The 18,636-nt window shown below is 35.5% G+C and overlaps 1 protein-coding gene across 7 annotated transcripts in view; it reads left to right on the top strand.

Annotated features, from left to right (window-relative positions):
- FER (FER tyrosine kinase) overlaps nucleotides 1-18,636 on the top strand; it is a 170,689-nt gene that overhangs the window by 62,500 nt on the left and 89,553 nt on the right. For all 7 annotated transcript variants that reach the window (XM_062599090.1, XM_062599089.1, XM_062599094.1 and 4 more), the window contains 2 exons: nucleotides 10,473-10,565; nucleotides 17,064-17,267. In XM_062599090.1, the coding sequence (XP_062455074.1) occupies nucleotides 10,473-10,565; nucleotides 17,064-17,267 (297 nt within the window). The remainder of the gene's footprint in view (nucleotides 1-10,472; nucleotides 10,566-17,063; nucleotides 17,268-18,636) is intronic.

Below are 18,636 nucleotides of genomic sequence, written 5' to 3'. Positions count from 1 at the left end.
TAAATTTTACCATTCAGCTGAGCAACTGCTAATTGAGCAACTGCAAGTTACAGAATATTGTCCTTTTATAGATAGGTGCCAAAGCCACTATCTGCCTTCTTTTTTAGATTTATCAGGAACGTTTTTGTAGTGGCCATTGCTCGGTGTATTTATGACTAAAGAACAACCAAATCCAAACTACAGCTCTTTTAATAAAATTTAATGAGATCCGGAAAGACTATGTCATTCATTCTTTTACTGATTAATGCATTCTAATTAAAGTGATTGACCTGTATACTAAGCATAGTCATTAACAGCACTTTGTTTAGGATGAGTTTGGCTCTTTCTTCCTAGACATTTTTTAAAACAGTTTCATCTATCCTCAATTCAGGCAAAGGTTTCCTCCTAAACATTAACTTTTTCTTATGAAAAACGGTGTATACGAAAACTTCAGGACATGCAACTACTTTTCTACAGTAACATCTGTCTTGGGCAGAGGAGAATTATCATCTGATATTTTTATCAGAATTTGGTCAAATAGAGATAAAATTTTCCAAATATCACTAATGCAACATATCATCTGTATGTATTTAACAGAAATCTATTTCTTCCATTACTGTATCAGGATTTCATTACTATTTTTTTTTCTTAACTTGACGGGGAAGTGGCAAGATCAAATGTATATAATTCTACTGATTCTAAAATGTATTTCAAATTGAAGACTTCATCTCTTCAACTGATAGCTATGCTGTTGATCTTGATTACAATTCTAAGTCAGAAATCTTAGTGTTACTGTATCTCTTTCTTCTCCTATATTGTTTGGGTCATACATTTTGGAAAATATTTCAGCTGCATTTATACAGTAATAAAGTACAAAGGAAAACTAACATCTTTGCATCAAAAGATCATAAAAACTGTAAAGTTTTAAATGATATGTAGGTGCACATGTGCTTGCAGCTAGTAAAGCGTGTGCTTTCATAGCTGTCTGACAAACTATAATGTTCAGGATGATGAAAGCGTAAAACTTCCTCACAGTTGGTTTATTTTGCATGTTTTATCATCTCTTAACATTTTCCCTCCAATATATTTTGAGTTTTATGATGGTTTTAAGTTTATGGTTAAAAGCTTGAAATTTCAAGTCACATTCATGAAATCTCACTGATTGCTCATTCTGATATTATTAGCATGCAAGTTAAATGGAGGATTTATATTTAACTGCCAATCCATAAAATTCTTCTGGTTTCTAGGCCAAAAATTATATCTGGCTCAGGAATTCCAGGAGCCAATTTGAAAATATTTGGAGAATATGTGCAGAAGTATAATTTTTGCTCCATTTACATTACTCTTAGCTAGTATCCCCTCTTGACTGTGATTCAGATTGCTTCGGTCACTTCTTGCCTGGAAGAGTGGCAGCAGTTCCTTCACTGCTTTTGGCTTGAGATTCTTGGTTTTCTAAAGCAGCAGCATAGCCTGGATATCGAGCAAGACACTGCCCCTGGCAGATGGTGACTTTGTCCAGTAGCTAGTTCGTCATCTTGTTGTCCTGGATGGTGAGCTGTAGCAGGTGTGGGAGGATGTAGGTTTCCTTGGTTTTGTGATCATCAAATACTGCAACGCAACTAGGAGCGTGAAGCAGATGTCGCATGTGGTGTACTAGAAGCTGCAGTCCAATGCAAGAGAAATCGAGCTCTGCCTTGGTACAAGCCTTGCCTCCATGCTTTCCACAGCTGAGCATGGTGATCTCTCTCAGCTATAGGTCGTGCTGCTTGGAAAAAAATGGAAGAGCTATTTCAGCTATTCCTGGAGACAAGATATTGGGCTAGATGGACCTTTGGTCTGTCTAACCCATGTCTGTTTGTATGCTGTCCTGTTATAACATGATGCACTGACACAGGAGCATAAAAGAGAGGCTTTGCATCTGTATTCCAGGATTCCTTATTGTGACAGGGTAATAGTAAGCAAAGAGGAGAAGGATCATGTTATAACCAGATACTTCTCTTTTTGCTGTAGCAAGTTCTGTATAGACCCAAAATTGATCATTTTTGATGACTTAAATCTAGTAAATGATAGCATAATTTGTACATTGGATTAATAATAGTACTGTTGATTACTAACAGTGTTGTTGAAATCAGTGGGACAGTTCATACCCGTACATTTACATACCTGCTTATGTTTTTGGAGGAATAGGTTTTAATTTGCTCTGTTTTTCTTCCTGTAACAGTTTCATGAGGATATGGCATTTAGACATAATTTCTTTGAAATATATATTCATTCTAAACTTACATCTAAGCTTGCAGAAGTCTGGATTGGTTTGTTAAATTGTCCCTATTGAAATCAATTCACTTTTATTTGGTTTCATTATGCTATCAAGTGTTTGACACGGGTAGAGGATTAGTGGCACAGAGATGCCTGCATTAAGCAAAGCTGGAGTTCCTTGGTTCAAGGAGGGGCTCTAGCCGTCGCCCAGAATTTTTTGTCCGACTCCTTTCCCTTTCTACAAAAATAGTTTTGTACTGCAGGGGACAGGATTACAGTGCCTCAGCTTAGGTAATGTGCACTGAATCTCCTTCTTCCCTAGAGCACAGCTGACATTCTTGATAATAAATGGGTGAAATCTAAATCTCATCTTTAAAATGTCTGTTTAATATATAAGTAGTAAAATGTGCCCTGTCTCTGAAAACATTTTTACCTTCCGCCATTAAGAGGTACTCTTTACTTCCTTAAAGACCACTAATACGCATTTTTGTGTTTGGAATGAGGTACTAATCACTTCAAAGATGAAGGTGACATTTTGCTGGCATTTCATACATAGCTTGAAAAATTGGTCCATTGATACTGTAATTAAAAACAGAAGATATACTGCAGTCTCTCTACACCTTCACTTTACTTTCTATTCTGGGGATAGTCATTCAAAAAGAAGGTTAAAAGTCAGGTCCTAGTATTTATGCTGCTTTTTGTAAACTTCCATTTATTTAGGCAGAATGTTTGCTAAATCTGAGAGTTTGCTGAGTAAAACCTGCTTAAGGTGTTCAGAGTTTCTTCTCCAAATGGCATGCCAATCTCTTGTTTAATGCTTTTTTTTTAGATTTTATTTTATTACTGCTTCTCTGGACCACAGATAAACACTTATGAGCCACTGTTGTACCCACAAGATTCTCACTTTTTTCTTGCTTTCACACTAGTCACATTACCAGGAAACTTTATTTGGGAGTAAAATAACGAATTTCTTCATCTTACTGTAAAAAAAGAATACTTGACTTACTCTGAATTATATATTTTACTAATAGTCTTTTTCTTGTATTTCATTGTAGCAATAGTGCTCAGGTTTGTACATGGTGTGGGAAAATACCAATTTTATATATGTACTGTAATAAGCTTTGAATTACCACTCAAGAATGAGATCTCAGTGTTCCTAAAAATGTCAGGTCACTTAATTACTGATCAAAACAAAACAAAAAAATTGTCAGAAATTATCAAGAAAGGGCAGAGAATAGACAAGAAAGCATTATGCCATTGTGTAAATCCACATGTAGCTGCTTCCCAAATATTGTAGGCTTGCAAAATAATTTAAATCAGAAGCACTTTTGGAAGCCATCTGGTCCAAGTCCTTGTTCAAAGCAAGGCCAACTTTGATGTTAGATCCAGTTTCACAGGGTGTTGTTGCAGTCGAGTTTTGAGCACCTTCAAGATCGTTAAACCTGTTACACTGTTTGATCCACCCTCATCATGAATTTTTTTTCCTAGTATTTAACAGAAATTTTCTGCAACGCAATTGTCTGTTGCCACTTGCCCTTTTGCAGTGTGCCATCTAGAAGAGTCTAGCTCCATGTAGTCACATATATTTCCAGCTCACTTAATTCTAAATAGATAAAGGAGCATTGAGAAAGCCAAAAGAATGTGCAGATACATGGAGGAGCTTCTCTAATGACTAAATAGATTGGGCTTTTCAGACTTTAAAAAGCTGATTGAAGGGGGATGTAACAAAGGTCTGTACAATATGGGGTGATATATAGAAAATGAATAGGGAGTAATGATTGTTCACTGTCTCTTCTGAAGCATGAAGTAGGGGCTATCAGATGACCATAGTAGGCAGCTGGTTCAAAACAAGAAAACAAATGTGCTCTTCAAAGACATATAATTAAGTTGTGCAACTGCTTGCTGCAGCACTGAATGATAATAATTTATTTGGATTCAGAAAGCAGCTGAATGAATTTATGGAAAGAAGATCCATCCAAGGCTATTACATGTAAAAACATCACATCTGGTATAGGAAGTCCTTACGCTACAAATCCTCAGAGGCCAAGGGAGCGGCTCTGGAAAATTATCACTGTCGTTTTCTTAGAAGCCGTTAGGACATTGCATAGATTTTTTTGGTCTGAGCCAATATATCCGTTGTTAAGTTTCATGCTAGCAAGTCCTGTTTTTCAAGCTTCCCCCATGCAGATCCACCTTCTAGATGGAGCATTAATTTACATTCAGTACAGGATATTTGTACATCAATTACACATCATTTCTGTGCCTTCAAAAGGGGTTTCTTGTTTTTAAAACAAGAAAACGAAAGCTTATCCAGAAATGTATGTTCACTGTGTATTCGAGATACTTTTAATTAGCTTTGTAATAGTTTTTAATAACTTCATGTTACAACTTCATGGCTCTGCAGATTGCTGCCCTGATTCTGCATGTTTACAATTACAAAGCAGAAAATACATACCATTATTCCTTGGAAGCTGCTCCTGAGATAGATGATTGCTCAACTCAGATGAATGGCTCATATTCAGCCAGTATCTGTGGATGCCATATTAATTTAAAATGCCATGTTTTGCTTGCTAAATGTTGCATAATTCCTCATATGTTTCTTGTATATGTACATTTGAGATAAATCTTCTGAAATCGAAGAGTAGAATTCAGGAACATCAGGCATGTTTTGCTGTGTGTGTTCAGTTCTTAATGGACTTCAGCTTTTGACCTCTCATTTAGTTCAGTTACTAAGCATTAGTATGTGCTAATACCTTTAAGAGACATGTGACTAGGATTTTATGGTTGGTAGGTCTATTCATCAGTAAGCAGGCCAGTATTACTGTCATATTCCAAGTTCATTATAGGCTTTTGGGACCTCTCCCAAATAACTTTCATGTCCACTGCTGAAGTGACTAACGCAGAGGATCATTTTTAGAAAATTACTTTCTCTCTCTCTCTCCCCCCCTGCCCCCCCCCCCCAAAGCTTTGAGGAATTCTTGCTGGATAGATCACAGAACTCCACTGTCATTCTAGATGTCTTTAAACCTTCTAAGAGCAAAAATCTTCCTTATTCTATACATTATTTGAATTTGAAGGCTTATAGTGGACGTTATTTTGACACCTTTTTTATCAGAGAAATCGTATCTTTAAACCAGAAGTGATGCTAGCGTTCACTTTACATAAAGGACAGAGTCTTGGATATTAATTGCTTTGGCAGATACTGTCTAATCTCTCTTTGATCTTTAAGTTCACTGAACATATCACTTGCAATAACTGCCAAGAATTCCTCCCTTCTAGTTTTTTCATGGAGCTTTTGCAGCTGGGCTTGCAACTCTTGCACTTTATTGAAATCATTTTCATCAAAATCTCTGCTGACCAGTTTCCTAGCTGGATCTCAGAACTGGTACTGTCACACTCACCTTTTAGATATCGCTGATCATAGTCTTCTGATGGAAGATTTTTTCCTTTTACTTCTGAGAGTGTGCTCCTCATTCTGTTGGAGGACCCTCCTCACGTTTACTTCTAAACTTCCTGTGGAAGTTCTCTAACCTCACTTGCAAGTCCACATTCAACTACAGTACTCATGTTGATGGTTCATAGCTGAACCATCAAGACAGGTCTTTGAACAGAATAATATTAAAGTATCGGCCTATCTATGTGTGCATGCCTGGGTGAGTGGTAGTGGGTTGGGGGGGGGGGAGGGTGTTGTTTTTTAGCAGAATTGCTAAAATGCTGCATTGTCAGTTGTCTCGCTTGCTGCTAATCTTCTAGCATTTTGATTACTACAGAAAATCCTGCAGTTTACCTAACCCTCAAAAGCATTAAATCTGTTTTGTCTTTGTCTTGGATCTTTTTCCAGCTTCTTACTTCCCTGCTTTTCTAAAGACCATAGGGAGGTTTTTTTATGATTGTTTGTTTTCATATACAGCCTTTCCTCTGGATTCATATAGCTAAAGAGCTACATCACGTAGTTCAATTTGAGCAAAATCTTTTGCATTGTTGCTTTGTCTTTTTCAAGTTCATTCCAAATACCATTGCAAATATGATTCTTATGGTCTGTCATTTTGATTGTGTCACACTTCTGAGTGTACGGTATTTTTTTCGTGCACTCTAAGATCTGGAGAACTGTGTTTTTGCCCAGCAAAGGGAGATTTTTATCCACAGGACCTGAGCAATTATAGTGGAAAGTCTATGGTGGAAGTCTATCAAAATGGAGATGATGATCTGTTCGTGTTGCACAAAACTCCCTAAAGGTGACCAGATAAAATATAGAAGCTCCACTTTCTGTATGTCATATATTCAGCAAAATTAATAGCTAATCCTCAAGCAAAATAGGGCATGCTTGCATTTTTCAGATGTCCAGAGTCTTGGACTTCTTTGTGATTTATCATGCTTCATTTTTTCTCTTATCTATTTAGAAGAGAAAAAAGGAAAGTAAGAGTACTGAAGTGATTGGCTTATAGTGGGTCATCTATTTAAAATTAGTGATGTAATTCTTCAGAGCATCTAGGAAGAAAAAAGAAAACCAAAATGAAAAGCATAACTGAGATATACACAACTGGGAATAGGATTTCAGAATTTCTTGCTTCTCAATGGTAGAATGATAACACTCTTGCTTGCATAATTGATTGCTTTGGAAACTATGACAGCACTCTGATCTGATGGTTATAGTAGTTGCTGTCAAACAGTTCCTCAAGAAATTAGTAATTTATGTTAATAAACTCCTTCTCTAGTGTTTGGAAATAAAAGCAACAATGCCTTGCATTTTGCCATGTGTGTTTATCCAGTGGACAGAAAAATTGTCACCTAATCTAAATGATAGTCCCAGATCTCGCGGAGGCTCATTTTAATTCTCATTTAAATTCTTCTAGAGGGTGATTAGAAATACGGCTAGTCCTAAAACTGAAATATCAACCAATCTATTTTTCATAGTTCCTCGCATGACTTGCCCTCCTGTCACGGGTACTTTTTAAACACAGTCAATGAAATAGTTTTAAAATGGTCTCTAATGATAGTGTATATTTCCCTTGTATCTAACTTCTTAATGGTAAGTTATAATTTATTCTCTAGTAACTCAAACTTTGCATAAAATATTACAGACTTAGGATTAGTTTTCGTTTTAATGAAATTGGTGTGGTGTAAAATAAAGTAAATGACAAATCATGCTACCATCTTGCTAACACCTCTGCAAGTAATTCATTTAAACTAGAATGAAACTAAATCAGTTAATATATGTTAGAAGCTGCATCTTTTATTCTAGGAAGAAAAACTGCATTGCCATTCGTAATGAAAGTTGCTTCACGAGCGCTGGAATTAATGAACCCTGGTTTCCTACAGATTTTTATCCTCTGTCAACCCTGCAGTCTGTTCTGCATGCCCGATGCAGAACTCCCAGCCCTTTTGCAGTTTCCTTCGCGGGTTTGTTGATCTAGCAGTAGCACGTGTTAAGCTTCGGAGGCGAGCGTATGTGCCGAGCGCCTAGCCAGCGGGGCTGTGCCGCGCGCTCGGGCGCCTCGTGCTTGTTGGCAGGGGCGCCGTGTGCGATTGTAACGACTGGAATCGTTTCTTTCTGGGGAGGCACGGTCTCCGCTGTCGGCTTCCTTCAGAAATCTTAACCTAATCTTCCTGCCACGACCTCTGCTTAATTTTGACGGACTTGGCTGAGAGAGAACTGACAGACAGCACTAGTGCGTATTTGATTTTTCTTCGGAAAGCAGACTAAAAAACACAGTCTGACTTAACTAATATGACAGTGCACGTGAAACGTGGATGGGCTGTTCTGGGTTGTGTTCTTATGTTAGTTTAGGGGGTAATTTATACCTAATGTGTGTAGAAAAATCTCATAGTCCTGATGCATGTGCTATTTAGTGCCTCAGTGAAAACTGATTTCCTACAGGATCTAATGGCTTTTCCTAAGGTGATCTGCAGCTGGGCAATAACCATAAAATTTAGGAAGAGATCACTGGTGCTGCTCTTCAAGTCTGTTCGGGTTGCCTTAAAAATACTTAACATGCGTAAAGAAACTCAGTACAGGCTACGGTTGTATTTGTCATATGTTTGATAATGCTTACTGTGAAAATAAATTGTTAGTCTTCATTCCTGTAAGATGCAGAGTATTTGGAATATTTTGGAGGGAATGTGCTCTGAAAATACTGACAAGTGTTTATGAATGTATTACGTACTGAGCAGAGCCAAAGCTTATGGTTTAAATCTGTATTTCAATGCTCCTTCTATCTAGTGAGACAGCAGGACTGTCGTTCCGTGATCCTTAGCAAAGACCTGCGGCGTGAGGTCCGGTTCATGCGTCCTAGTGGTAGTCAGACGAGCTGTACGTTACCCGGCGTTCCTCCACCTGCTTGCTCTGTTGCTTTGAAACACTGTCTTTGTTATCCTTCCAAAATGAAATCAGATCTCTGTTGGAAACCTTGTTAAAAAGATTTTCAGATAAGGACAAATCAATGGCTGTAAAACCTTTCTTGTGATTTGTTGTCATTAGATAAGCGTGCTGTTTGTTAGTATAACATAACATTAAAACTTCTAAGGTTGTTTAGGGAAAGCCCAATGAAATTCATGCATGTTTTGGTGACCTTTCCCCCCCCCCCCCATCATGTGAGTGGTAGACATTTGGTCTTAGCTAAATCCTGTGCCTCACTTGTGAAGAGATGTATGAAATGAATTGTTTGTTCCAAGTGCAACAAGCATGCAACCACAATTTGGCAAAATGTCACCGTGTGGGTTTTTGGGGTTTTTTTGTTGTTGTTTTTTTAAGTAGTCAATTTAATCCATAAATATTTAAAAAAAATCAAAATCAACTTGTCAGTGAACTAAGGGCAGAGTGTTTTTATTATCAGAAAATGAACTGGCAAGCAATGCTACTTGACTCTGAGTAAAAATTTTCTTATGGGTAAGGGGGTGCCTGCTGAGCAGGTGATAATTTCAGTGCCCAATTACCTGCCTATTTGCCATTTGACTATTTCAGGGTGAATGTTCTTTTTCTTTCTCTCTTCTCATAGCACATAATCACGGAATATTGTAGAATTTGGTGCTAGATAAGTAAATTTAATTACATAATATTTAGCCTGTGTACTGCAAATGATTTTCAGGAGACATTTTCAATCAGTGCTGTATTCTGTATACAGACATAATAGATTTTGTTACTCATTCAGAATTCTTGGAATAAACCGAAAGAGCATTTATTACACAATCAAATTCTCAGTTTCTTTAATCAAGAGAGAACATTCAAAACTTGAAAGCAATCTTTTTTTCTTTTCTTTTTTCCTTCTCTTGAAAATCCTACCAAATGGATGTATTCTGGCTCCATTTTTGGTTTCTTAGTTTAGTTAACCTATAGTTAATTAGAATGAGATTATTAATGTGTCATATTTCCACTTCAGGTTTAAGTATTTTGAAAGTATTCATCAGAATACTTTGGCTGTTTCCAAGGCGAAGTTATGAGAAATAACTAAGTTTTTCAATGTTAAAAAAATACATTTCTGTGTTTGAAAAGATTCTTTGATACTTCATTTTGCGAGCTGGCAACAAGTCAGAGACCAGGAAAGATATACAGTCCTTAGACAAAGTCAATTTATAAGCACATTGGACTTTCAGTTGACTTATGCTTAATTAGAGATGGTTGAAGGCGGTTTCAATGTTCTAGTTTTAATGAATAGCCCTGTTCTTACAGAATTTCAGCACAGAATGGTATCAGCCCCTATGGCTTATTGTACTATCAGAAAACAAGCAGATCCTATCAGTTGCGTTGATTGATATTGATATTTACAAATAGGATATTAGTAGAGAAGAATAAATTAATAAAAGAAGAAAACAGATATAAAAGATAATGCAAGTATGCACTGACGGGCTTTATTATGTATTTTTGTTATATGATTTCAAATCAATAACCTTTTTCAAAAGCATGTTACGGGTTAGTTGAGAAATAGGTCTTCTGCTTTTAGGCAACAAAAGCATTGCAGTTCTCTTTTAATGTTAACAATAGTAATATTGAAAATAATTGCAAAAATTTTTGAAGAATTACAGAGTTTTTCAGCCTTTGAGTTAGTATGTGTTAACATAATCCCACTGATGTTAACACAAGCTTGCTTGTTTGTATCAGTAGAGAATCAATCCCTATCTTCTATTTAAACAAAATCCATCTATGTTCCATACCCTCCAAGAATTCAATTATCAGTGCTCAGATGTAAATCTTTATTGGTGTGTATTACTTGGTTTTACTGGAAATAGTCTTTTTCTCCTAGGATAAGAAGGACAAAGTCTCAAGGTTTGACACTATTCGTCACTCTATAGCTGGAATTATAAGATCTCCAAAATCTATGCTGGGCTCATCGTCGGTGAGTAGTATCAACAATGTCATGGTGTAGTATATTCTCTTATTTATACAGCTTAAGTAGATTTTTTTTTCTGAAAATTTTTTCAGAAATACCAGACTTCTCAGTTTACGTAGAAAAAGTTAGATTAAAGTGATGTTATAAAAACTCCTATTCTGATTTTCAGTTGGCATAATATTGTGGCATAACGGTATGTCAGAACAACTTTAATTTATTATTTAGAAAAGAATTTGTATAGTCTCTGCAGCTCCCAAATTGCTGCCAGATACTGTTTCCTGTGAAGTAGATTTACTAGTAATGCTGTGTATTTTTTTTGTCTGTAGTAGGTCAGATGGTCAAACATGTTTTACTCATCATTGCAATAATTATATTCCTCTATGTTTACTATAGAGGCACCAGCATAAGAACATTTTTTATTATTACTTTTACTGCCACAAGAACTTGTGTTATTGAAGTTGTTACACATCTAGCTTCTATCCCAGATGTAGTCCTTGAGTATCTTTTACTTCTAGCTGGCTCTCGTTCAGGTGGATGTAGAAGTTGTTACCCAAGTATTAAACAAAATGACAAAAGGAGGAAAACCTGTTTTGTGTGACTCCTAGTTACTCATTTGTTTTCAAATACAGACTTGAAAGATTAGTTGAAATACTGGCTTACATACTAAGAGATTGCACCGTATTTTATTTATATGTCTTCCCGCTGTTTTCCTGAAGTAGAAAAGGTGACTGTCCCACTTCTACCAGAAAAGATATCACAGGTTGAAGAGATTTTTTTAAAAAAAATGTCTTCTGATTTGTGATCTTGTAACCTGAAATATTGGCTCAAAATAGCATTTTTGAGAAAATTTTACAATGAATAGGACTTCTGCTGCACCGGTCACTGTTAGATTATGGCCAATGTATTCTAGCTAAACAATATCTAAGATGCCTGGGAGAGATTACTGTTGCACATGTGCACACACATACACACTGTATTACATTTGTATATGTGTGTGTGTGTATATATATGTATATATGTATATATATGTATACACACACATGTATATATATACATATATATACACACACACACATATAAAAAAATGAAGAGATATATATATATATATATATAGGGTAAAGGAGGACATAATAAATATGATAATTTTGACAGGAGTACTTTTCTTATGAGAATTGTGAAAGTTGCCTGAAGTACTGAAAACGCCCTGCTAAATGTTAAAACATCCCTACAGAGAAATTAAACCTACAATTTATCATTATCTTTGTATTATAAAACTTTTAATTGGTGCAAAATGCTGCATTTTTCATAATGAAAGCCTTTTAGAATGTAGTTCCTATGACCTCTGTTCTTCATGTCGGTCAGACATAGCCTTCAACTTTGTCTGTTTGGATGCATCATACAATTTGCTATTGTTTTTTTTAAAATGTCTAAAATTTAAAATTACTCAGATGAACACATAAGGGAGAGAACAAAATTTAAACAATAGATTCAAGATAAAAAATATTAGGGTGAAATTTGGGAAAAGCTGCATCAGTATTGTTATTATCTTTAAACTATCATTTTAACTAAAGAATTTGCTGCATTCTAATTTTTGTACAAGTATTGTACAAAATAGTAGGTTGAAGTTTGTGTAAACTTGGGTATAAATACATGGTGAGTGAGATCAGAGAATCTTTGGAGTATGTTTGGGAGAAGTGAAATATGAATTGGGTCTTCTGAGGCAGAAAGTCAAATGTAAGTAACAAATGTATTTTAGATTACCTGCATTATTTCAATGAGTTTCAAAGTCATAATATGTACCAGTCTTATGTGTGTGTTGTGATTTAGCAATTTCTTGTGCATTAGAAAAGCCTGCCATGCCTGTGTGGATAAAATTTGTTTCATGAATTAATGTTTTGCTTTAAAAGTGGTTAGGTGCTCAGCTTTTTCCTGCTGGCAATTACATGACCATGCGGACTGCTAACTTTGTAAGTTGGTACTTCAAACCTATTATTCATCAACAAAGTATACTGCCTGATTATGGAAGGAGCATTATATAATAATAATAGTAATACATATAAAACAATTTGTTAATTCTTTTAAACAGAGCAATGCAAAATAGAATCTAGAAGACGGGTGGAAAAGGACCAGTACTAATTCTTTTATGCAATATAGTCTACATAAAAACATAATGTTGGGCTACCTGGTTTCATACTACGCATTTTAAACATATTGAAGCTTTTAATGTGAAACCATATCTTGGGTTAAATGTAGTGTTATTGTAAAAACAGTGTACCATAATGAATTGGTGACAGAATTTTAATTAATATTATATGTAATTAGAGAAGACAAGGTTTTTAGTGTCACTGGAAAAACGTAGTAGAGAAACCCTATACTTCCTCAAGCAACCAAGAGTTTGACAAAGATCAAGTTACTCGTTATTTATGTGTTATCATTTAAATGATTTATCATTTCTCAGAGATAGAAATTAGAAGGTAACATAAGAAAAAAAGTACAGTTGTGAATGAAATACAGAGAGGTAAGGGATTTAGGAGCAGAGAGTGGGAGTGTAATCCAGCAAAGATGATGGATTTTGTCAGACAACATACAAACAAGCTGTCTGGTATAGCAAGAGACGTAAGTTTAATCAGCTGAGAAAAGAAGAAAAAAACAAGCACAGTGTTTATGTACCTCTGATACTGTGCTGTTCATGAGCTGAATGAAAAGTCTGAATGAATTGCATCTTGAATGCCGAGTTTTGTGCTTCAGATAAAATCAGTTTGTTTTTGCTAGTGAGGGATTTCAGCTTGTCGCAGACATCTGCTACTGTTTTGGGATAACTGCACTCATCATTTCTTTAATCTTAAATAATTTATTTTTTTTTACCTTAAATAAGGATGATTTTAGTACATAGTGATGTTCTTTCTAAATATGAGAGGATTTTTTTTCAGTACATTTGCTTTTATGTTATAATTTTCAAGTGCATTTTTAGTTTTCTAGGTCTGTTTTCAAATAGAATACTCATGATTTTTAGTAATAATTTTTCTTTGAAGATAGTTTTGGTTTAATATGTTCTATTAGCATGCGAGAATAGATTTATCAGGTTTCGGTAAGGCTAATGGCAGGGCTGAGAGATATTCTACAAGGAAATGTCTCAAAATATCAATAAATGTATTGCTCTCCTTTCTAATCCATATCTGTGACTCTATTACTTGGAGAAGAAAAATTTTCAAAATGTTTTGTTCTTGGTTATTTATTTAGCCTTGTTCTTGGCAAAATGTTTTGTTCATGTAAAGATGTGAAATAAAAAAAGTATACAAACCCTGAGCTCAGAATATATGTAAAAATACAATATTAAGTAAGCTATTAGTTAGTAACATAAAATTCCCATGAATATTCTCTTCTCGCTCTCTTTTAGAAGAGAATAAGAAGTTAGAAGTAATAATACACCACTGCTCTATTTTTCACTTGACTAAGGGCAGCAGCTTCATTTACTGTTGCTGGAGAAAAAATTCAGTTTCAGTAGATTGAGGGAGGGATGGAGATTCAGAATAAGTAAAGTAATGTATATATGAAGAGCAAGAGGAGGAATGTAAGGGTATGAAGGATTTGAGGACATTTCACTCTCCTCAGAAAGAGAAATATGCCATGAGCATAGTTTGGGAACAAGTGGAAAATTCTGAAGAAAAAAAAAAGAGAAGGAAAAAAATCTGAATATTTCCAGTGTGAATAAATTTCCTTTTCCTTCTTTATGATTTTTGTTAGCCATTAATTTAACTAGAAGCTCAATATAAACAACAAAAACCTTTTTTCCATTTTCCAATTTTTTCCATGTAAGCTTTTTAATCACTTATTTGAAAGTGCTCCTATCAGTGTATGCATAAAAATGCTTGAGAAATATTCTCATCCCAAAAATGAAATTATAAAATATTGAGGCCTAGAAAGTAAATTTGTTCTTTCAGTATTTTATTGATATTATTACATAGCTTACTGTTCTTTAAACCTGCTAAGAAAACAGATGGGAATAGTAAACTAAATTTTGTGCTAATGGCTTTTTTTCTTTTACTTTCTTTAAAGACTAACTTTTCTTGTATTGAAATCATTTAAATCTCACTACACAATGCAGTAGAAATGTTGGTGTGAAATGGTAAATTGAGTTGAAGTCGATAGCAAAATGATTATGGTCTAGCATTTATACTGTTCTTTCTGGGCTTATAGCCATGTTTTCTGTAATAGCCAGTCAGGGTGATTATACAGAAAATATGTAGGCGTAGGAAAGTGTGTTCATAAAAAGAAAAAAAAAACCCTACAATTTCAATAACTTACAAAAGAATAATCAATTACTGATTGTTTCATTAGAGCAAAATAAAGGGATTTCTACCTCACTTATGATTAACCCATAGTATATGATAAAAAAAAAGAAAAAAGGTAATAGCAGGTATGAGACAATTGGCAGAAATGTCAATTTTATTATTCTTCTAAAGAAATAAATATTTGTTTAAGCAAATTTGAAAGAAGGAGGAAGATTGATTGTTAGTGTCATAAAAACCACCGTGGTTAGAAATGTCTAAAATGCTCCCGTTTTTCCCTAAGCTCTTTCTGTGTCATAGAGACTTTCAAGATATTTTATTCTGGGATGTGATCACGATAATCTAAACAGTGATTCAGACTTGACCCAGTTTGAACATAAGCAGGTGCTATTGTCTGATGGCTGCCTTTTTTGTCAGCTATAAAATGAGTTACATGTTTATATATATATATATATATGTGTGTGTGTGTATAAAATATATATATTATATATATATATATATATTCCTTCCTGTGTGGAGTCTATGCACTAGTTTTGTGACACTGATCTGTCATCTTGTCCTTAGAAGTGTTTCCTTTGGAATAGAAACGTGTTTGTGTGAAAGGTTTTGCTCTCTGAAGTCCCCCAAATTTCTTGTCTGTGTAGAACTGGGTCTGCATTTTCTGATCAGTCAAATTCTTTGAACAAGAAATGTTAAAATAAATAACTCTTTATAATATTCTGAAAGCTTAGTTTCGTTCTGGAGGGTGGATAAAAACCCCACTGTGTCAATTAGCAGTGGCAGACAAGTCCAATGTGGGAAGCAGATAACTTTAGGAAATTGAAAACAGACCAGACAATATCCTGAGCCATCTACTAGTACTGCCCTAGTGCTGGTGCTTCGCTGTGCTGTAAATGCATTACCCTGGCGTACATCCTGTGCTCCTGAAGTCTCGGGCTGTGCGCTTTTTGTGCAAGCCGTTAGTGTGCTTGCAGAGTCCCGCTTAGCTCCGAATCTGCCTGGAGCGTACTGTTTGCAGCGATGGCTCAGCTGCTTGCGGCGCTCGTCTCGGGTCTCGTGCCTGAAGGCGTCTCTGCCACACGAGAGGTGCCCAGGGCTGTAGATGCCGGTGTCGATGCTGGAGGCTGGGACGCTCTGTCAGACGCTTAAATACATTCTCTAGACCTCCGCCAGGATCCGACACTAAATTAGCCCTTCTGAGATATAACTTAGAAAGAAATCCAGGAACCCACACCTTTGCAAAGGTGACCTTTACATCCAGAAGTTTACCCTGGAAGTGCTCAAGAATTACAGGTATTTGGGAAGTCAGGAAAGTCCTGCGCAGGCTCCTTATCTTGGCTCTGCTCCTATTTCTGCCTTCGTTCTCTCACCTACGCCTGCGGCCCGTCCTGGCACACGGGTGTGTGTCCAATTTGTGCTAGAAAATGCTTATTTTGTTTGCACATTTGCCACTCTGGCAGAGATCTGTGTGAGCACTGAGGTTAATGATTTTTGAGTGACATGTGGCTGGGATAAGGGCTTCTTAGTGTGGCCGTACAGATAAATCTGAAATGGTCCTTGAACAAAATACAGTATTTTTCCCGAAGTGTTGTGTTAAACAATGTAGGGTTGTTAAAACTAATATGTGAAATTACACCTTAAGACTTGCTATCCTCCATTTATAACAATGAAACAGTATCTAAGTTGATAAGCGCAGTACCACCCAGTGGCCTGTCCTCTGCTATGGTGTAAATGCTAGGAGAAAAAAAATGGCTCCTAGGATTGTTAATTGGTTTGGAATGGGATTTTTAAATTCTATGAAAATAATTTAGCCAATGCAGGCATTTTTGAAAACTCCATTTCTTATGTCTCATAAATTTCTCTACAGAAAAATAAATCCTTTTTTTGAATTGTTCTTAATGACATGCCAGGATATGTGAGAAGGGGTGATAATTTGGTCAGTTTGACTTATAAGAAAAAGAGGGCAAAATAAAAATTCTTATATGGTTTTATAAATATTTCCATTAACTTCTGATAGATACATACATATATATGCAAACTTAATTTCTTAAATGGTAGAAAAAAAGATGATTAGTATTGTTTTAGTGTAAGTAGTTTTAATTTTGTTTGTTAGTAGAAATACACACAATTATTGTTTTTATTATGCTTTTTATATAAAGATAAGCTCTAAAGATGTACTGTTATGGTAACATTTTTATTCAATATTTTTTCCAAGTTCTTTGATGTAATATCAACCACTGAGAAACCGTTGGCAGAGCAAGACTGGTATCATGGTGCAATTCCAAGAATAGAAGCCCAGGAGCTGTTAAAACAGCAAGGAGACTTCTTGGTGCGAGAGAGCCACGGGAAACCTGGTGAATATGTCCTTTCTGTGTTTTCAGATGGACAACGGAGGCACTTTATCATACAATATGCTGATGTACGTCTCTGATATAGTACTAAATATTCAATTCAATGTTAGGATGCTTATTATTTCAGCTAAACAATTTAGGATCTACATAATTTACTTTGACATTTGGCTTTAGTCTTTATATGAAATATGAAAGCTGTTGGGATATACTTTAATCGGTGCTGAAATCAGGGGAAAAGGTCATTTTAGGAATAAAAGATAAACATGAAGTGTGAGGTTATTTTACATCTTTTTTGAAAACCAGAGCTCATTAATGCTAATTCATGCATGTACATTTTTTTTTTTAAACCGGGTGTTTTCTACGTTGTTGGAAATTGAGCAATTGAGCATTGTTGGAAATTAACCCTAGTGCTGTTGAGGTGCATGTATTCTTTTTTAGCCTTGTGGATGTTGTTTTGTTCAGCAGAACATAAATACTTGTGAATATTTTTATTCTTACGTATTTTTCTTTATACCTTTCAGAATTTCAAATTCTTTCAAAATAAGACAGTGCTCATAACATTACTAGAAATGTCTCTAGCTCTTGTCTCTGGGAATAGAGGTACAATACACTAGCAAATCATTCTCCATTTTGATTCAGTAAGGTTGAAATGCTGACAAAACATACTTCAGCATGTTGCAATAAAATCTTCCAAACTTCAGTCAAACTATACAAACAAATGCACAAATTTGCTACCTTAACTATGTTTACACTGAGGGAATTTTCCCAGTCTAAATTTCCGGCTGATGCATCCTACCATATTGCTGATGTGCAGCTGTATTACATTTTAATGAGGGGCAGTGATATTGTTCCAACTTCTGTGAAGTTGGGAGGTTTCCGTAGGGTCATTGATTATGGACACTTGTCCAGATGAGTTTTTTTGTTAATTTTCACCTGGAGTTTTATTGTATCTTGATTTTTATGACCGTAGGGTATTTTGGCGTTTCAGTGTGCAGAATGAGAAATAAAAGTATCCGTAACTAGATTCACACATTCTTGTAAGATGCTTGGTGCTTTAATCCTGACCCAACAGAATTAAATGTGTTATGTGCTTTGTATGACTGAAATCTTGTGTAAATCATCGTAGGTGTCACGCTCCTGAAAAATTTTTGAAACTATCTTTATTCCTGTAATTTCAGTACTTTTTCATAGGAGTTTTATTTGAAATGTAAGACTCGTATTGTTTAATATTGCATAGCTTGGACAGTCCAAACATCAACAGGTCACTAGATCTGTCCGCTCATACATTTAAGAAAGAAAAAATCTTATTAACCCTGAGTAGCAGTTAATAAGTGGTGGGACTTTTGTGGTCCTGTGGCAAGATGGACTACATTCATCAACTGTTTGGTGGGAAAGTTGGCTGAGAGTGAAGTGTAAGAGCTTGTTTTTCACACAGTG

This window comes from Rhea pennata, chromosome Z (assembly GCF_028389875.1).
Source record: "Rhea pennata isolate bPtePen1 chromosome Z, bPtePen1.pri, whole genome shotgun sequence".
In the NCBI taxonomy this organism is placed as follows: Eukaryota; Metazoa; Chordata; class Aves; order Rheiformes; family Rheidae; genus Rhea; species Rhea pennata.
This window is presented reverse-complemented; position numbering and strand designations above follow the sequence as displayed.